This window comes from Antechinus flavipes, chromosome 3 (assembly GCF_016432865.1).
Source record: "Antechinus flavipes isolate AdamAnt ecotype Samford, QLD, Australia chromosome 3, AdamAnt_v2, whole genome shotgun sequence".
NCBI classification, from domain to species: domain Eukaryota; kingdom Metazoa; phylum Chordata; class Mammalia; order Dasyuromorphia; family Dasyuridae; genus Antechinus; species Antechinus flavipes.
This window is the reverse complement of record NC_067400.1, coordinates 325,041,372-325,063,349: the sequence shown is the minus strand read 5'-3', so window position 1 is coordinate 325,063,349 and position 21,978 is coordinate 325,041,372. Positions and strand designations below refer to the sequence as shown.

General features: G+C 32.1%; 1 protein-coding gene across 1 annotated transcript in view; it reads left to right on the top strand.

Moving 5' to 3' along the window:
* RYK (receptor like tyrosine kinase) overlaps positions 1 to 21,978 on the top strand; it is a 118,690-nt gene that overhangs the window by 52,608 nt on the left and 44,104 nt on the right. Inside the window, exons 3-10 of the mRNA XM_051985579.1 lie at positions 348 to 447; positions 2,108 to 2,242; positions 3,829 to 3,882; positions 4,987 to 5,131; positions 8,067 to 8,167; positions 8,905 to 9,030; positions 11,841 to 11,927; positions 20,628 to 20,697. Of these exons, the coding sequence (XP_051841539.1) occupies positions 348 to 447; positions 2,108 to 2,242; positions 3,829 to 3,882; positions 4,987 to 5,131; positions 8,067 to 8,167; positions 8,905 to 9,030; positions 11,841 to 11,927; positions 20,628 to 20,697 (818 nt within the window). The remainder of the gene's footprint in view (positions 1 to 347; positions 448 to 2,107; positions 2,243 to 3,828; positions 3,883 to 4,986; positions 5,132 to 8,066; positions 8,168 to 8,904; positions 9,031 to 11,840; positions 11,928 to 20,627; positions 20,698 to 21,978) is intronic.

Here is a 21,978-nt window from a genome sequence, read left to right as displayed (position 1 = left end):
TTTCTTTTTGTTAGTGAATTAACAAAACTCCTTACATCCCTTTTGACTATTCTTTGTTGCTTATCTAGTGCTTCTTTATTGTGATGTCAAATAATTGAGGTTACTATTTTTCTGAGATTTGTATAATTGAGGTTTTTACAGGATATCATATTGTAATAAAATAAACATTTTATTAACACAGTATACAATAATTGTTCATTTTAGTTATGTTTTGAACCTTGGCTTTTTTGACAGTTTTAATTTGCATACATAAATGATTAATTAATTTCTCATGTAAAAAAAATTTGAAGTGTTAATGTCTCACATTTTATCACTTCATCTGTTTATATATTTTGTCTCTTTTATAGGTTGAATATAAACTGGGATTCCAGATAGACAATCCTGTGGCTATGGACATGCCCCAGGTCAACATTTCTATTCAAGGGGAAGTCCCACGCACTTTATCAGGTGAGTAATTTTTCATAAAATGTAGTAGCATTATGTCAGTTTTTATTTAATTAAGAAAATATTTTAATTGCTAAGGAAAGAATGAGTAGTAGCATAAAAATTTCAGATCTGGATCCAGGACCTTATGGCTCCATTTACTTCACTCACACTCCAAAAAGAACATTAAAAATAACACATTACAAGACAGACCTATAATAAGTTACCATAGATACCCATAAAATGTAAATGAGTTTTGAAAAACTTTATGTGTATATATAGTGGCTATAGATAAGAGCTCTTAAGTTAAATCCTATTTTATGAGCTCTCTAAGTCTCAGTTTATTCATCTGCAGAACAAGAAAAATTATTCTACCATCTTCACAAAAGGATATTGTGGAATATGAGAATTTCTGAATAGCATTATTAGTTCATACATTTTACATTTGTCTTGTTCTCTCCTCCCTTAGGTCCTCAGTTGCTAGCTCTTGCCTCCCTTGAAAATGTTTTACATTTGTTTTGTTTATGTTTTATATTTACTTTGAATATTCAAGTATATCTATATATGCTGTAACCTTGACATTTTCCTGGATTCCTCTCACTTTCCCACATCTTACCTAAACAATCAGAAGCTAAAATTTGTTTCAACTTTTACAATTTCTCTTTCATCATCTTTTCTAACATTCAATAAGGACAGATACCACCTTTATTCAGGCCTTTATCACCTTTTGCCCAGATTATCTCAAGTTCATTTTCTGTACTGCTGCCAAAGTAATTTTCCTTCATGTGATAATCAGATCATATGACTCCCCTACTCAGTCAACTCCTGTAGCTCCTAATGCTTCTAGACTATATAAATATAAACTCTTCTGTTTAGTTTTTAAAGCATTATATAGGTTGGCCTCAACTTGTCATTTTAGTCTCTCATCTTTCTTCTGCACTGTGCTATAACCAGATAGACCTACTCTCTGCTCCTCATACTCTTATCTCTGATCTCTGGACTTTTTGCACAACTGTTCCATAAAACTGAAATCCCCTTCCTCTTTCTCTCTACATTATGGAATTCTTCTCTTCCTTTAAAATGCAGCTTACGCACTCTCTTCTGTATGAATCCTTTCCTTCAATTGCTACTTCCTTCCCTCTCAAACTATTTAATGATTTTGTAGATTCTTATTCATTTTATTTGTATGTTAGTATTTTATTTTATATTTCTGCTGTTATATACTTATATATATACATGGCATATCCCCATTAGCATCTAAGCTTCTTGAGAATAGGGATTATTTCAATCTTTGAATTTATATATATCCCCAGCACCTACCTTAGGAGGCACTTAATAAATGTGATTTTTTTAATTGATGCTTCCTCTTAAGAGAATGTGAATGCTCCTTGAAAACAAGGACTATTTTGTTTTGTCTTTTTAATCTTTATGCCAGGCTCAGAGGTACTTAATATATATTTATTGTTAAATGAGTTTCTCTATATTTGTGTTGCTTTTATATGTGCAGCTCAAAATTACTTTTGGATCTATTTAGTCAATTTTAAATTATTCACTTTTAAAAATGACAATTTGCAAGATATTTTTCTAATTATTGAAGTTTCAGTTCTAACTTTTTTTTTTTTTTTGATAGTTTATTTATGTGGCTCACTTTTTTATGCATTGGTTTTTTGTTTTGTTTTTACAGTATTTCGCGTTGAACTTTCCTGCACTGGAAAAGTAGATTCTGAGATAATGGTACTAATGCAACTCAACCTGACAATAAATTCTTCAAAAAATTTCACAGTCTTAAATTTCAAACGAAGGAAAATGTGCTACAAAAGTAAGGCATCCATCTTTGAAAATAAGTTTTGAACTTAAGTGTGAGCCTATATTTTTCTATGTGAAGAAGGAATTATAAGATTTTTATGATTCCTATCCAGCTATGACAGTAAACAATTTTTTTTACTTTGCAGATGAAAAAACGCTTTTGAACTACATTCAGAGATAGTCCCCATATTGTATATTATATATTAGCTAGGAATATAAATTCTTTTTTCCAGAAAATCTCTTAACAAAAGAGTTAACATATAATGAAAATGTGTCATCTTTTGTTATGTAAGGGGCATTGTTGTAGTTATATATGATTGTTTTGCAAGGATATAGCTTGAGTTAGGACTATGGTAAAGTATTTGTCTAGGTAATCTCAGTATTAATCTAAACTACTAGCTAAGCACCAAATTGCCATGGAAAGGAATCTGTCTTTAATGTGAACATTAGCCAGAGGTGGTGTTTCCGGGCCATCCATTTCTCAAGACATATTATATCTGATATCAGATAGATTCTAGATTTAGTAAAGATGTCAAACTTAATGTTATAATTTTTTAAAGTATCTGAATGAATTCAGTAGTGATAACTTTTCTTTTAAAAGACAATTTATTGTACTGACTTAAAACACTTAAAGTTTCAGTAGTAATTCTGTATACATGTAGAAATACTCATCTAGCCATTATTCTATTAAATTTATTTTGTGTAATGTAGTGCATAAAATGTTAAAATTAGAAGCAAGAAAATTCAGAGTCTTTTCCAAACAGTTATTAGCTTTTGTGACTAGAGGCAAGTAACTTAACTTCTTGCAATATCAGTTTCCTTATCTGCAAAATAAGAATAATAATTCTTATTCCACAAGATAGTGGGTGAAGATCAAATGATCAAATGGGATAGTGCATATAAAGATCTTTACAAAGTATAACACATTCCTGTCTATTACTGTTTTTGTAAATGGGTACATTGTTATATTTTCTTTCACAATTTTTCATTTCATAGTCAACAGTGAATTATCAGATATTTTAAAATCCTTTTTTTATTTATTTTGACTCCTTTTTGTCTTATTTTTTATACTAGAGCAATTCATTTATTTTATTATAACTTATCACTTCTAAGGAGGAGGCATAAGAGTGGGGTAAAAGGTGAATGTATGTATATAGTATAGTCCACTACAGTTCAGTAACACTGACATCTGTTTTTGGCTTTGCTTTTAACTAGATCTTTAACTTTGGGTAACCTTACTTCTCTAGACCTCAGGTTCCTTGTCTGTAAAATTAGTGATTAGAATATTTCAGGGAGTCATTCCAGGTCTAAAAATTTATGACATAAAATTAGTGAGATGTCAGATATGCAAACATTTTTCTTACATGGCACGGCCATTTTCTTGATGAGAAGACTTTAATTGTCTTTTAAAAACTTATTAAATTCAAAACAAGTATAAATAGAGTCTTAACTTAGCTTTGACCATCCTTTTTTTTTTTTTTTTTTTTTGTTCTAAAACAGTACATTCTATTGCAAAACAGAGAATTCGTATATTTTAAGAATTTTTTAGAAAAGAAGCTTGACTTCTAAAATACTTTTTTTATTACATCTTTCAATTAGAGCTTGAAGAAGTCAAAACTCCAATTTCTGACAAAAATGGCAACAGAACTATTTGTAAGTATAGTATTTTTTTTTTTTTAATCATTTGGGAAATAAAACTTGGAAGACTTTGTATTGAATAATGAATTCCTTCTACATAGCTGTAACAACTGGTGAGATGGAAATATAAAGTGGTAATAATTTGTATTTATTTCAATTCAATTCTTTCCTTACTCTTAAGCAAATCAAATTAAAAATGTTAATGCTATTTATTTCACATTCTGGATATTTTGTTATTCAAAATACTCTGAACATCCAAGTTCTGGATATTTTATGTAATGAATTTTGTATATATTTGATTAATATGATTACCTGATTACCAGAATCTGGTCCTCAATCAATTAACAAGCATTAATTAAGAATCTTTAGGCACTGTGGGTTCTAATCCAAAAAAAAAAAAAAAGAAAAGAAAAGAAAGGAAAATTCCTGTTTTAAAGGAATTTATTTTACATCAGAGAGAGAATACATATAAGTTTATAGGAAATAAATTCAGATTAAATTCAAAGTAGTTAAATACTAGGTTTTAGGAAAGAAGGATCCTTCCTTAGTTGTGTATGTGTGTATGGATGTTGTTCACATATATATGTTTGTCTTCAACCAATCTTGGTCTCTTCCCTGAGTTTTAGTTATACATTACTAATTGTGTATTGGACATTTTAGGTTGAGACATCTCTTTAAACTTAACATGTCCAAAACTCAATTTAATCCCTTTTTCCACAAACTTTTCTCTTTTCTTATATTCCTTATTTTTATTAAAGCTACCAGCACATCTAGATCTATATCCAGATATCTCTGATTCCTCTACATGATGATAAGGGTAATCCTCTTGTTTATAATGAGATTACCTGAAGAGAGAGTATAAAAGAAGAGAAGAGGACTAGGACAAAATCTTAAGAAACACTATCAGTTAAGGAATCATATTGATACAAGCCAAAAGTGGATATGGATAAGAAACCATCAGACATAGAGAAGGAGAACTAGGAAAGAGTAGTGTCACAAAATTTTAAACACAAGGGAATATCCCAGAGTTCTAGTCTATGAGTCATCCAGTTTAACTTATTACATGGTATTGAAACTCACATATGTATTGTGCTGATAATTTTTTTTTTTAAATTTCAGATGATCCTGTAAATGCAGCTCCTACTACTTCTACTCGTGTGTTTTATATCAGTGTAGGGGTTTGCTGTGCAGTAATATTTCTGGTAGCAATAATATTAGCTGTTTTGCACCTGCATAGTATGAAAAGAATTGAACTGGATGACAGGTACTGTATATCATTTTAAAAAATTGCTTCCCAATTATTTGTATTCAGAGAACAACAAATGAGAGGGGAAACCAGTTAATCGTTAGCTAAATAAAGAAACATTTTCTAGCTCCTTCACTTATGTTTATTTTGTTAACTGTTTATTAACATTTCATTAACTGAAGTATTTTAAGATGATTGTGGATAAGATATAAAGGACTTGATTATATTCAGTTCCTCTCTTCAAAATGTTGTCTTGGTTGATTTTTTTCCTATCATGAGGTAAAAGAAGTGAATGGCATGAGAATGGGAGAGGACAAGGGAGGATTAAAAAATTGATTGTAATTGAGAGAATACATAGAAGAGATGTCTTTGAAGAAAAGGAAAGTACATAACTATACAGCATTGAATAGTCCCATAGCAGTGTTGGGGTTCAGAAGTGCAGGGGGATCTCTTAAATATATTTGGATTCTCCTGGTATTGCAAGTGTTTCAAAGGAATTTGGAAAGTTAAGTCAAGAGGGAAAATTTTATTACAATTGTAACACTAATACTAAAGCAAATTAAATTCCCAAAGAGGGAAGATAGTAAAGAATAGGGAGCCAATAGCAAATTTATAGGGATTTGGAGAGTACAGAGCAAAGAACAAAGTAGAGTAAATGGCATCATGGGATTGGGGTCAACATGATAGGTGGGAAGTTTGATAATGAGGCTGTTATCCTCCGCCTCCTTTCATGAAACTAAGAAGTGCTCATTATTTGAATCCAGGTAAGAGAGCAGCCCAGACTTTTGGATGATAAAGCAGACATCCTTGAAGGCTAGCTTAGTGCAATAAAGCTAACTCCCTTTCTTTCACACACATTTCCCAAGGTTGTGCCACATCACTCCCAACAGTTTTATTCTTAAAGGCCAGGTGGCCTTGAAAAGTATTGGAGTCTATACTACTATTGGCACTTCTACTACCTCAGTAGGGTTTTCATTGCATTAAGGTCTTAAGAGATATCTGAAAATTTTGTAAGTATATTTACTTCAGAGGTATGAAGGGAACATAAAATACTTTTTAGGATTCTTTATGAGGAAAGAAGTTATTTTTTGACACTTCTGTTAGCCTTTAGAGTTGAAAGTAAATTGTCCCTGAAATCTGGCTAATACATGTAGTATTTTGATTATGTCTGGAAAAGTTTCTTAGCCTTTTCAACATCACCTGATTATATATATATATATATAATGGCCTTTGTTACCTTGAAAGTAAAGTAGATACTTGGGCTGTAAGGTATAGATTAGTAAAAAGATGAATAAAGTGATTCTTGCCCTCAAGATACTTCTGACCATTTAGATAGGGAAATACCTAGAGAAGTATAAAGAGGATTTAGAGGGAGTAAGAATTAGAGGGAGACTTTATTTCAGGCCAGAGTCATCCTCTACCGTGAAGGATATTGCATTTGTATCAGATTTTAAAGGATAACACTATTTTGACAGATGGATAGATCAATGAGCAAAAGTAAGTATAAGATTTATTCAGGGAATAAAATGAAGTAATTACGTTTGGCTAAAGGAAATAGAAACAGGGAGTAGATGATTGTGAAAGTCATTTATTGTCAAGTAAAAGGAATTGTTCTTTGATAAGTAGATAAGAGAGAGCAATTTAAGATTTTTAGCAAGATATATGTAGTAATTACAGAATGAATAGATTGGGGAGAGGGACATACAAAAACAAGTCCATGTATAAGTTTTTGAAGTAATTTATTAACTTTTTTAAAAAATAAAGTTCAGGAGCAAAATGTAATATAACAGAAGCAAATGGTAAGAGGGGAAAGGTGTCATAGCCAACACTTTGATCTGATATATAATCCCTAATGCCTCATCCCCTTTTCTCCTCTTTACACCCCAAAATGACTAAAAGAATATAGCAAATTAAAAGACCAGTACATCAGAGAGTATTTCCCCTAGGGCAAGGGCAAGTGATGTGAATCTACTGAAGTGGCCCATAGGTATATAAATTTTAAAACTGCATTATTACAGCAATATTGTACATTGATTTAAAACTGGAGTCTCTTTCTTTGTATGATTCTTGTATTGCTATAGAAAAAAGAGGATGTTACCATAATATTACATTACATAATATAATACTATTATAACAAATATAGCCTACCATCTAGCATATTTCAACTTTTTCCATTTTAAAAATTGGAAGATCATGAGGCAAAGTTGATGCAGTCTACTATAGATTGTATAGGTGTATAGTATATGGATATATTTTATATGTTCATTGCTTGGTTGTTTTGCTCTCTCTACAATCCTCTGTGCTTTTAGGCTGTCTTATTTTTTTTTCTCTTTTACACCTGTTTAACTTTATATCCCCCTTATTAAAAGTAATCTCATGAAAATGGCATAGGTTTAATTTTCTTAGAGATAATCCTTATAATCATTATTAATTTCTTTCTCTAACATATTAGTTCAGGACAGTTTGATGTGTAGCAGTCAGAAAAAATTACAATCTTTTATTATGTAAATCTTACATAAGTAACTTACATAGTAAATTTAAGTAACTTACATAAGTAACTTAACATAGTTAAGATTACCAGTTAAGATGTAGATATATCAGTCGGGAATGAAAAAGTATATAATCTCAACAGATTCTTATTTTATCATGAAACATATCATTATGAAAAAATAGCCATTATTATTCTGATCTATCAAGATTTTAGAATTATTTTATTATATCTACTTATCTACATGTGGCTTTTAGTATTGTGTTATATGTAACACAATAGGCAGAAAAGGCATAGTGGATAAAGAAATGACCAGTCAAGAACACCTAGGGTTATGTTTATATTTGTATACATAAAAATATATGCATGTGTGTGTATGTATAGCTAGTCACATACACATATGTATATAAAAGAGAAATAAAAATTCCTCGTGAAAGTTGACTTTCTATCTAAAATTATTTTCAGCATCAGTGACAGCAGTAGTTCACAAGGTTTATCCCAGCCATCTACGCAGACGACTCAATACCTGAGAGCTGATACTCCTAACAATGCAACACCTGTTACTAGTAAGAGTTAATTTAAATCTAAAACCAATTTACTTTGGTCTTGGTCATTAGGCTACTAGTGTCCTAAGTGGTTAGGGTCATATGCATATATGGAGTTTAGAGTTGATTTTTGAGATTTGACTTCCATTTCTTAGATCATTGGAATTTGTAACTTAAAAAATTGAGAAATTTAAAATGTTAAGTAGATTCACTTTAATAACTTTTTAATTAGGGGGGATTTGTAAAAATTCGTTATTCTAATACACCTGGATTATTTTCTCAATCAAAATGAGAAATTATAAATTTGGTCGTTATTTTGGGGAAAATAAATTCAGTTACACTTTCTAAAAGAAAGAAAATTTGGATTTTAAAGTATCAATCAATTGCAGTACATTTACACCTCACATAATATCCTGACCAGTAATGTTTTTGAGTAATGTCATTGCACTTTTTGAACTAGGCATTGCTTTGCTTGAAACAATATGCATGTATATACAATTGGAATAGCACTAATTTTAATAATGTATTACTGCCTGCATCTGATTTTTGCATGGTGGAGAAAGGGGGAAAGATTATTTCCCTAAAATTTTTAGTTTGTTTTCAGGACAAAGGGTCTTAACATTTTTTTCCTTTTTATTGTTTCTACATCTAATCTTTGAGTATTAATTATTTTATTTAGATAATTATAGAAAATAATGGAATCATTCTTATTATAAGGGTATTTATATTAGTTTTGTTTGGCTTTGTTGGTTCCTCAGGTTATCCTACATTACGGATAGAGAAGAATGACCTAAAAAGTGTCACTCTTATGGAGGCCAAAGCAAAGGTCAAAGATATAGCAATTTCCAGGGAGAGAATAACACTGAAAGATGTTCTCCAAGAAGGTATGTATCCTTCTCAGAAATCAGTTTTTCAAAGTTATATATTTTAAATATGCTATTAGAATATATGCTAAATGTGTTAGAATCAATATTTAAATGTCTTAATGATTAAATATTTAATATTTTCATATCAGTGCTAAGGTAAGCACAGAAGAAATGGCTTTGATCTTTATAATTATCATAGAAGACAAAGACTTTTTCCTAAGTTCACATAATAAATAGTTTGAGAGAATTAACTATTTTATTACCTTCTCAAAGTAATATTTAATTTTTTTGTATTAAGAAGGTTGAAAATCTCACTTTTTAAAATCAAAGAGTGCTTCAGGAAGACTTGTCATCTTTCTATTGTGTGGTCATTAAGTCAAGAGTTAGATTTTGTAAACTCATAAACTAATTGGGAATGTATGGTGGATTCTTGATCAGTTTTGTTCCTCCCCTTTTTCCTCCCCCCCATCATTTTGGGCATTGAACTTGTAAAGCTAGCATACCTAGGAATTTGAGCTGCTCCAAATTTCTCACTGAGTGGAAAGCATCAGTATTTCCTACATAGCAATCTCTTGAATATTTGCTGCTTTCATTTGGAAGACTTTGAAGCATTATCTTAAAGAATCATTTTTCCTTTAGAAAAAAAAAAACAGATTGAAAATGGTCAGAGTTCCCTTTACCATTTTGTAGAAATATCTTTTATAAATCTCTGTTGTCCAAAGACAATTTCTGTATGTCCATTTTTTAATATTTTCTTCAACCCAGAAGAATAGGTTAAGTAGGAAATAGGAAAATTAAACCTCTTGGAATGACTTAAGGAAAAGAAAATTTTGAATATATAGAGTTTTTTTTTGCCACAAACTTTTACTTTTTTTTATTTGAAACAGTATGTTAATTAAAAAGCCTCTTCAATAGGGTAAGAGATGGTTTGAACCAAGGAGGGGGAGTTATTTTCATTATAGAGTTAACTCCCCCTTACTAATTGATGATTGTTACTTATATATATAAGTTTATAGTCTTAAAGAGCACTGGAAAGTGAAGTGACTTGCCCAGGGTCACTCAGCCAGTATTTGTAAGAGTAAGGACTTGAAACCAGGTCTCGCTGAATTAATATCCAGTTCTAACCACTGTAATGTGCTGCTTCTCTATAATTTCATATTTCATATAAATTATAGGAATTTTTAAAAATTAAATTTAAATTTAATTTTAAAAATTAAAAATTAAATAAAAAACTTAAAAATGTTCTCTATAACAGGTCATTCTCCTATTTCTGTCAAAATGTCTCCTATTTCTCTAAACTATTAATTAAAAAATAGTGACTTGATAGCCAGTTTTTTGATTAAGGGGCTTATTTAATAATAATCAACATATAGTATTTTACCTTTTCAAAGTGCTTTACATGTATTAAATCATTTGATTCTTATAACAGCCATTTAATCAACTCATTTCTCTTATCATCATACTATTATCTCTATTTTACTGATGAGAGAAACAGGCTTGTTAGATAGTTTGTGGCTATATAGCAAGTAAAGAAGAATTCAAACTCAGATGTGTTTATCAAGTAGAGAAAGGGAAGATTGACTACTATTTCCCTTTATTGCATTGAGATTTCCTTCTTAGGTTTCAGAATTAAGTGATAAGGAAATGGGATCAGAATCAAGGGAATTAATCTTTACTAATTGTTCTGGCATGAAATAGTCAGGCTCAGGCTAGGTTAGGATAGATAAGAGGATTGATATTAAGATGGGAGGAACAGGATGAAAGAAAATGAGGAATCAGTTCTCTCTAACTTCCAGAAGAGGGAGACAAGCACCAGTACAATCGATGCACTTTAATAATAATTCGTTTAATCCCAGAAATCACAAATTCTAGGTTGAAGAGAACCTTTTATGAAGACCAGTTTTTCCAGAGTCTAGATTTTTAACATTTTTGAGAACATTGAATTATAGCTGTATCAGAAATTTATTACTTTAGGTAAGGTATAATTCAACTATCTCACTTCTCTCAGAGCATGTACTTAATCCAGAAACTAATTTTAGCAAAGCATTGTCTTCTACTCCAGTCCATCCTGCACCCAGCTGTCAAAATAGTCTTCCTTAGTCACAAGTCTGACCAACTCATCTTTCCTTCTCTGTCCCTATTAAGTAAAGACTTTTGGTTCCCTTTTTACTTCATTAGCAAATATAAAATTCTTTGGCTTTTAGACCTTTTTGTAACTCCTCAAAAAGTGTACAAAGTCCTTTTCTACCTTTTTAAATCTTTTTACACCTTACTTGGTTCTTTATACTTCTCCTTTAAATCCATGACACTGGTTTTTTTGCATGCATCACTACATCTCTGAAATGAGCATTTTCACTGACTTAGAACTCTCTTCCTCCTTTCTTTGATTTCCTTAAAGTCTTAAAAGTCCTACCTTCTTCTTCAAGAAGCTTATTCCAGTCTTTAACCTTAGTGCCTTCTCTCTGAGATTGTCTCCATTTTATTCTGTGTATCTCTTGTTTGTAATTAATTGTTTATATGTTGTCTTATCCCCCTTATTACACTGGGAGATCAGGGATTATTACCGTCCCTATCCCATTTTTTATCCTCAGTGCTTAGCACATAGTAGCCAATTGTTTATTTCATAATTTACCTATTGTCAGTATAATTCATTTATTAGGATACTCAGCAAAAATCATCAAATTCTGACTGGATCTTGTAACCTTATTTTGTTGACCCTAAGTACTACTTTTTTTATGTGTTTTAAAGTTAAAACTGTATCAAAAGGTATTTAAATTGACAATTTTTTTTTTTACTTATGATGTCATCTCAAATATTCTTTCTTTTAGGGACTTTTGGGCGTATTTTTCATGGAATTTTAATAGATGATAAAGATCCCAATAAAGAAAAACAAGCATTTGTCAAAACTGTTAAAGGTAGGATTTTTCACGGTGTACTAACAGTATTCTTTATTTTGATGATAAAAAAAATCATTAGGCTAATTTAGATAGGTGGTTCATTCACAAAGTTAACTTGTATAAAGATATTTGGCATTCTTAACCATAAATCAAAAGGATATTCAGTTCTTTCAGATCTTACATCATTCTTTTTAGAAATAAAAGTGAGAAAAATGGACTGACATACAGAAATGTTTAAAATTCATTAGGGATCATCTTGCCGGTGACAAACCAAATTTTGAACAAAATAAGTCTACATCTTTATATGATCCAGTTTTGTGACAGTCTCTGAAGCTGAAATTCTGTCTTTAGATTTCAAAATGACTTTTATCTCATTGCAAATAAATATAAGCTAGATTTTGAATAAAACAAAGGTTAACTTTGATAACATTTTTCTTTAGTTGAAATCTTTTTGTACCATCTTTTGATGTGTGTTTCCAAGTTTTTCTTTACTATTTTTACTTACTAGTAAGATTTTAATTCATCTGAAAAGAATCAGAATTTTAGCACCACTTTATTTACACATAATTTCTTCACCAAAACTAGCAAACTATTGATGATGTGATGACTCTTAGAATTCTAGAATTTATTTTTCATTTGTTATTTTTCAAATCTTATTTATGGAATAGTCAAAATACTTTATAATTTCTTTTGACTAATTTTGGAATGAAATAGAAATATATGCTGTTTTTCATTGTGCTCTATATCTATTGTTTGACTTCTTTACATATCACAAAAGACATTCTTGTTTTGGAAAAAATACTTAGCCCTTTTTGCTGTGCACACAGGGCCATTGTTTCTGAAATAAATTTTACTGGTGTTTATATTCCTAATATAATTCATTAATTAAACATTTTAAGGATATTACAAAGAAAAATGTTTAACAGTTTATTTAAGGTACATATATGGCCAATTTTGTGGATTACATTTGATTGTGAAATAAATTTACTAGTGTATATATTTCTAAATATAATTTGAATTATTAACATATTAAGAGTTTGTCTTTAAGACAAAATGTGATAATGAAGAAGAAACTCCTGTACTGTTAGTTAGTCAAGGGCTTGAATGCCATTTGTTACTTAATAACTAAAGTTGTTTGGGTCTCAAGTTTCCTTATCTGTGAAATTATCTTGTTATTGTATTTTTCATGGCTCTTCAGTGATTCCTCATTGCCTAGAGGCTTTAAGTCCAAACTTTTTGTTGTTGTTTTAGGTACTCTAGTGTGGCTTCATCTGATCTTTTTCAGCTAATTAACAGTGTTCTCAAACTTGAATCATGTATTTGTCAGATCATACTCCCTGGGGATATTCTGTGAGATTAACAAGGCCAAATGTCCCTTTTTTCTATCTTTATACTTCTGTTACTTTTCTCTTTGGAATACTGTTTTCCTTTTTTTCTCAACTATTAGAAACAAATATATTTCTCAAAGTTCATCTTAAGTCCCTTCTTTATCTTGAAAATCCTCTGTGATAACTCTATATTACATTAAACTCTTTCTTTTGTGAGCTGTTTCATGTATATTTTCTGTTTAGTATAATTTTAATGATGTGATAATATCACTATAATATCACATTAATTTTTAATCTAGATTGTAAATTTCTCTTATGTAGTCAAAGTTGCTTATACTATTTGGAAGTTCACGCCTTTTGTCTCACACTTACAGCAGAGAAACAGCACAGCGAGCAAGGAAAGAGGCAACCTCAGAGTCAGAGAGATAGGGGTTCAAGTCTGACTTCTGATACAGACTGCTGAGGAGTTGATTAAGGCCTTCCTCTCTCACTGTTCTAATTATCTCACTAGGACTGTAATTTACAGAGAAGCTGCTGAAATGCATGGCTAAGGGGAGCTTCTTCACCTGAGAATTCCCTGTAACAATGAAATTAATCAGTTTAATCCCTATTCTAGTCACATTTATTTAGGTATGTACTTGGACATACACATACATATGCTCCTATGTACACAAATACCTACTGGATAGTAGGGGATCGTACCTGTGATTTCAGTGGTATGAGGAATTTTCTGGGTAGGAAACTTACTCAACCAGAATAGATGTCAAGTATGTGTATGAGTAGATGCCTGCATATCTCCATATTTAGGATTTCTACTAGTACACATAAACAACTGTTTTAAAACTTAACAGTACCGAACTTGCCTTGGGCTCAGAATGGTTTAGTGACTTGTTCAGGTCACATTTTTCTCTCTAATCTTCAGCTACTCCCTGTAGGCTTTCTTCTCTGTTGTCTTTACATGTGTCTGTGTTGCCCACATTTCTAAAGAAAAACAAAAACACTTCATGGAACCCTACCCTCCTCTTGTGCTGTTGCCCTATGTCTTTTCTTAGTCTCAACTCCCAGAGTAAGCCATCTGTGCTAGATGCCTCTACTTTCTCTACATTGGGTCATTAACCTTTGGCTTCCTGGATTCTGAACTTTGCACTCAACTGCAATGGACTGATCCAAAGTTAACAGAAATCTCTTTTGTTTAGCAAGTCTTGTTTTGTTTCCATGGTCATTTTAATCATTTTGTTGCATTTGATACAATTAACTGCTGTCTTCTCTCCAGATTGTTATGCCAGTGCTCCTATAGCCTGGTGCATCCCTCCTCAGGTTTCTCTGACTCACTGTGGTGTTCCCCAAGTCACTGAGTCGGGTCCTCTTCTGTGGTCTTCATTCTCTGCCTTGATATCATCCTTTGTTTCTGTGGGCCTAATTCTTATCTCTATTCAGGTGACTATCATATTCATATAGCCAGCTCCAGTCTCTCTTCTTAGCTCTTTTCCCACCCATTCATTACTTATTGGACTTTTCAAACTTGGTGTTCTGGAGCCGGCTTGTATATATTACCTATCAGTCAGCAAGCAGCTATTAAGCACTCATTGCATGCTAGGCACCGGCCCTGGGAGATGAAGAAGAGCAGAAACACGGGCTCTGCCAGCAAAGACTTAACACTCTGGGTGAGGGAAGACAGACATACAAATGACTGGGCTTAAATTTGTATATGATATAAATGAAAAGCACTCTTAGATGGGACTGGCAACTGAGGAGGATGGAGGAGGAACAGGAAAAGCTTCCCTGAAGATGGGATTTGAAATGGCTTACAGGACTGTAGGAAAGCTTAGAGCCAATATCCAGGGTTCAGTCAACTAGGAGATGGAGTATGGTATGGTTGGGCAGTAATCACAGACGTGAGTGGGGAGGGAAGAATGGAAAGTTACAAAGAGGCAAGCGCCAAATAGCGCATTTTACATGAGTCACAGAGGTAATAAGAAGCCCTGTCAGGAAGTGAGTGAGTGGTGGTGCTGATGCTGACACTAATGGGATCAAATAAGCATTAGGAGAATCATTGCGGCAGCTGATTAGAGGACAGGTTGCAGTAGGAAGAGATGAGGCAGGGGAGCCTAATGAGTTTGTTAGAGTAGTAAAAGTGTGAGGGGATAAAGAATTGGACTCAATGTAGCAGCTGGACTCTGGAGAAATTATGACTCCAGCACTGCCTAACCTACAGAGTCCTTCCTCATCTCCTTACTAGAGGTTATTGATCCCCTTCTTATAGAAGCTAGTGAAGAACAGATAGTCCTCCTAAACGAAGAAAGGGGTTGGCCCCTACTGAGTAAAATAATTGTAGTGGCTCTTCACTCCTAGTTCTTCACCTCTGGTTACTAGTATACTTGTTAGATTTGAGAGAAGGAAGGGAATGATTCAGTGGTTTTCAGAGATACCCTAAAACAGCTTATACACTAATATTTCCCTCATCTCAATTCTAGCTCCCCATCAACTTTTCATCTAAAAGTAATACCATTTATAATTATTACAGGAGCTGCTTAACATTTATATGCTTAATTATCATGTCAGGTCAATTACAAACAGTATTCCAAACTAGATCCTTTGCCTCTACACTAAAAATTCATTCATGTAGAATTCTATTTATGCTGTTTTTGGCAAAAAGTAAATCAGAGACTCTGCTGTAATGGGAGCTGGAAGACCTAAATTCTATCCTGAATCCTGCTACTTTCTAGCAAGTAACTGTAAAATTTATTTATTTCTAAGATTCCTTTAATTTCTGTCCTTTTATAAGTCTTTGAGACAATGATTTTATTTAAGCAACTTTCAAAGAAAGTTTCTCATTTCATTTGGTACTTGTAGATATTCTCTAAAAAGTGTCTGCTGCCACTTGGCTTGTTCTGAATGGGTTTTGATTTTAGTTTATTTTCCTACAGAAATAGCTAGGAGGAGAGTAGAAAAAGGAAATAATATTGATAAGAAAACACAATGTGGATACTAGGACTGTTTCTTAAGATAAGAATTGTATTTCCGTAAGTATTTGAAAAGTAGTCACTCATTCCTTTTTGTGACTTACTTCTATAAATTACAATGTTCCTCCTTACCAAAAGGAAACAAGAGAAAGCACAGTGAGTCCTTAGCTAAAATATTGTTGTCATTTTTGTGGTAGACAAAGAATAAGGGTATTGACCAACCTGCAATGTACTTTCCCTGAAGTTATTAAAGATGTGATGTCACCCAGTTAAGTGGTACTGAGATTTTATCTTTTCTAAATATCCCTTTTTGATTCAGTCTATGTAGGGTTGACAAAGGAGTCCTTGCCTTGAAATTACATGTGTTTTTCATACATGGTCTTTAGCTGTGCTTTATTTTGTAAAAATATTTCAGAATATTTTTGCTTTAGCTTTTTGGGTTAGCAGAATTGGAGTTTGGCTTTTCAGGATTTTATTTACAAATTCATAATTTTACTTGTCAGTGTATTGAGTGTAAATTTGTTGAAATTAGGACCATATTTATCAGATTATCATGTGGTATATGTATTCCAAAGTTTGGGGTGTTATTGCAGATGAAAGAAAAAAATCATAAATAATTTTATTTAATTAAATTTTACTCATCCAGCATACATAGAATGGTAAGTATAGTATTCACAAAATAAATAAAATTTGTCTCTTACACATATGAATAACTTCATAATCTTTAAACTAGCAAAGAACTCAATGAAAACAGCTGCTCTCATCAAAGAGCAACTGCATCTGTGGGAGTCTTCTGACTCTCCTTCAGTGTTGCCCACTTAGAACTCAGTGTGCCATTCCTCCTTACAATAAAGAGTACTTTGCCCTTTGTTTGCTCTTCCCAAGAGCAAAGAGAGGTTGAGAGTCATTGGATTAGGACTCCTATGATCCATTTTACAGATACATAAATATATATTCCTTTGGGTATTAGAAGACCTGTATTCTAGTTCCACTTCAGTTTGATTATATGAGTATGCTTGGACAAGTCATTTGGCTTCCCTGGACTTTATTTTTCTGATCTCTGAAGTTCCTCCAGCTGTGTCATTTTATAAGTCTATGCGATAATTACTTTAATTCTTACACACACACACACACACAGACCTACACACACACACACTCCAGCAATATATCATAAACAAATAGATGCTTAATAAATTAGAGATTAAAGGTTTTTTCTTTTGTTAATTAAAGTATTTAAAGAAAAACATTTTCATCAGTAAAAAGGCTAAAATATCTCTTAGAGGTTTGGAAAATTAGAACTATCATTTCATCTACCCTTCTGCTTTTTACCCTTTTTTTTTTTAATCCAAGTATATATCTTAACAGAAATTTACTTAATAGAACCTCAAATGTTACTTATTTTTTTATTGTTGTTTGGAATAATCTAACCTTCAAGGTTTGGGATTCTTTTTGCTGTCATCTTGTGCCTTTTCTTTTACCTGTTGCTGCTACCCTCTAGGATGCCCCCCCCCCAAAAAAAAATCATTATATTATAGCTAAATAATTTCATTTGGTGTCCTAACAACTGTTCTCACTTAACCACATTTACTAAAAATTAACAACCCTAAATAAGGTTATAGCCATTAGAGAAGTTGAATCATCAGTTAAAAAAAATCATGCAGTATGATATAGGGGTATGAATGATCCCATATGTACAGTGAAGGTTAGAATGTATGATTTGTGAAGTCCCTTCCAAATCTATAATTCTTTGACCTTGTATTATTAAGCAGAAGACAGAATAGTCAATAAACTCACAGCAAATTATGTTACATATATAGCAACTTAAAGGAAAACCCATATATGTGGCGGCATAGCTAGTTTATGTTAACAGATGCAGGACTAGAACTCATGTCTTAGTAACTTTTGAACCACCATGCTGCTGCTTCCATGCTGCTTCTCATTTTGATGATAGTAGTAGTAGTGTAGTAGTAATAGTAGCAAAATGCTTTACAGATAGTTTATTCTCAACAAAAGCTTTGAGAGGTAGGTGGTATGATTATTGCAATTTTAAGAATAAGATTATTTTGAACATAATTATTTTTGAGTTATTCTTTTTGTAGATATGATGTTAATGCTTTTTTGTGATTTTGAATGTGTTTTTATTGTATTTATGGGCCAATAGTTTTTAATTGGATTGTATCTTTTAATTTTATAATGGAAATTGATAAAAAAATAAGTTTGGCTGCAGTTTTCTTTTCAGTAGTACTAAAATTCCTCTGTTCCATTCAGTAATACTATACACAAGTTGCTTGAATATTGAATAACTTTAAAAGTATTATTTAAATTAGATGCATTGTGCTCCCAAATTATTTTTGTTATTTTTTACCTGAAACTGTGAACTCAGAAGCAAAAAAGTAAAAGTTAGTGGAAGAGTTTGAATTTGAGTTTGTTTAGTGATTATGTGTTTAAATATATTTTAATTATTATTGTAGGGTTTTAAATAAAATTTGATTTATTTCTTAAATAAAGTTTATTAAATTTTACTTTAGAATTTTATCATTTCTATATTTTCTAATTTTCAAAGAAAATTATGATAGTGGATTTAAATTATGTATCTAGTACTACTGATCAAAATTATTTTCTTAAGGTGCTCTAAATCTAAAAGGTGCTCTAGTGATCTAGTGATCAGAGAAATGTAAATCAAGACAACTCTAAAATACCACTACACACCTCTCAGATTGGCTAAAATAGCAGGAAAAGATAATGATGGATATTGGAGGGGATGTGGGAAAACTGGGACACTAATACATTTTTTTTTCACTTTTTAATAACTTTTTATTGATAGAACCCATACCAGGGTAATTTTTTACAGCATTATCCCTTGCATTCACTTCTGTTCCGATTTTTCCCCTCCTTCCCTCCACCCCCTCCCCCAGATGGCAAGTAATTCGTTACATGTTGAATAGGTTACAGTATATCCTAGATACAATATATGTGTGCAGAACCGAACAGTTTTCTTGTTGCACAGGGAGAATTGAATTCAGAAGATATAGCTAACCTAGGAAGAAAAGCAAAAATGCAAGCAGTTCATATTCTTTTCCCAGTGTTCTTTTTTTGGGTATAGCTGCTTCTGACCATCTTTGATCAATTGAAACTGAATTAGCTCTCTTTATCGAAGAAATCTACTTCCATCAGAATACATCCTCAAACAGTAACATTGTTGAGGTATATAATGATCTCCTGGTTCTGCTCATTTCATTTAGCATCAGTTCATGTAAGTCTCGCCAGTCCTCTCTGTATTCATCCTGCTGGTCATTCCTTACAGAACAATAATATTCCATAACGTTCATATACCACGATTTACTCACCCATTCTCCAATTGATGGGCATCCATTCATTTTCCAGCTTCTAGCCACTACAAACAGGGCTGCCACAAACATTTTGGCACATACAGGTCCATTTCCCTTCTTTAGTATCTCTTTGAGGTATAAGCCCAGTAGAAACACTGCTGGATCAAAGGGTATGCACAGTTTGATAACTTTTTGAGCATAGTTCCAAATTGCTCTCCAGAAGGGCTGGATATGTTCACAATTCCACCAACAATGTATCACACTAATACATTATTGGTGTAACTGTGAATGGATCCACCCTTTTTGGAGAGCAATTTGGAATTATGCTCAAACTGTGCCTACTCTTTGATCCAGTAGTGTTTCTGCTAGGTTTGCATCTCAAAGACAACTTAAAGGAGGGAAAGGGATCCACATGTACAAAAATGTTGGTGGCGGCCCTTTTGTAGTGGCACAAAACTGGAAACTGAGAGGATGCCCATCAACTGGGGAATGGCTAAATAAGTTATGGTATATGAATGTTATGGAATATTATTGTTCTATAAGAAATGATCAGAAGTATAACTTCAGAGAGGCCTGGAGAGGTTTACATGAACTGATGCTAAGTGAAATGAGCAAAACCAGGAGAGCATTGTATACAGTAACAGCAGTATTATAGGACAATCAATTCTGATGGATGTGACTCTTTCCATCAATGAGATGATTGATGCCAATTCCAATGATCTTGAGATGAAGAGAGCCATCTACACTCAGAATGAGAATTGTGGGAACTGAGTGTGGATAGCAACCTAATATTTTCCTCTTTTTGTTGTCATTTGCTTGCATTTTGTTTTCTTCCTCATTTTCTTTCCTTTTTGATCTGATTTTTTTTGTGCAGCAAGAGAATTGTATAAATATGTTTACACATATTGGATTTAACATATATTTTAACATGTATAACATATATTGAATTACTTGCCATTTAGGAGGGTGGGCAGAAGGAGGGGAAAATCTGAAACACAATAGTCAATGTTGAAAAATTATCCATGCATATGTTTTGAAAATAAAAAGCTTTAAAAAAATAGAGAAGACAGAACCACAATTTTTTTTTTCTTTTTCTAGACCAAGCTTCTGAAATTCAAGTGACAATGATGCTCACTGAAAGCTGTAAGCTCAGAGGGCTTCACCACAGGTGAGAAAAAAATCTTTTTCATGTCATTTTATAGTAGATACCACATAAAAAACCTATTTAAAAAAAATGTGGGTTGTGAGGCATTGTAACATAATACAAAAATTTTTTTAAATTCAGAATCCAAGGCCTGGGTTTGAATCCTGTTCTGTGATATAATAGATAAGTTGCTTGATTTCTCTTATTCATCTGTAAAATGGGAATAATACTATTATTTACCTTACAGAATTGTTGTGAGAAAGTTTTCGTAAACCTTAAACTGAGTTATTGTTATTTAAAATATATATAGTTATTTTAAAATATATATAGTCATTTTAAAATACATATGTAGATATATATATATATAGAGAGAGAGAGAGAGAGAGAGCGCTTAATATAAAGATTTAAAGTATAGATCCTCTATGTTAGTGAATAGTGCATTTTAATATATGGAATTAGAGATAGTAGCTAATAGTGGAAATAAAACTGAGTTTAGAATAAGGAGACTTGTTTTTGACTCCCACCCTGTCATCAGTACCTTGGGTGAGTATGGGTAAATCATTTCTCCTTGCTGTGATCACTTGTATCCTCTGTTAAACTATATCTCATGAGGTCCTAAAGCTATGATTCTATGATATATGCAGGTATGTTGAACATTTTTTTTGTCACATTGGTGGAAAATTTGTTTGCAAATGAAAGAAAGTTATAATAGTAACTGCCTGTCCTCCTGGGAATGCTTGTGGATTTCTGTTGAAGAAAAGAAAAAAATAATGGGTCCACTGAAGCTATTTTATATTCTAGTTTCCAAAAAACTCCCTCCTCCCCAAGTCCCAAACCACCCATAAAATAACAATTAGAGAATTAATGTATTATTAGTTAGAGGTAGTGTGAGGCAATGAAAAGATAAGTTTTCTAATCCAGGCTTAACAACTGACTTAGTAACTTAATAAGAGAGCCTATATGATAAAGAAAAGAACCTTCAACTGAAAATCCTGTGATTTTACTAATAACTTACTATGAGTTTTTGCACAGGATAGTGGTTTGTTCTAGCATCCAGGAAAACCTAAGTTTGAATTCTCTCTCAAATGCTTAATAGACAAACGACTTAACCACTCTCAGTTTCCTCATCTGTAAAACAAAAACTCCTCAATTTCCTCATCTGTGAAACAAGGACACTAATGGCACCTACTTTACAGGGTTGTTTGTGAGGATCAAATGAGATAAAATATATAGTATTTTGCAAACCTTAAAATACTATATAAATACTTGTTGCTGCTGTTTTTGTTGTCAACTTTACTTCTGGTC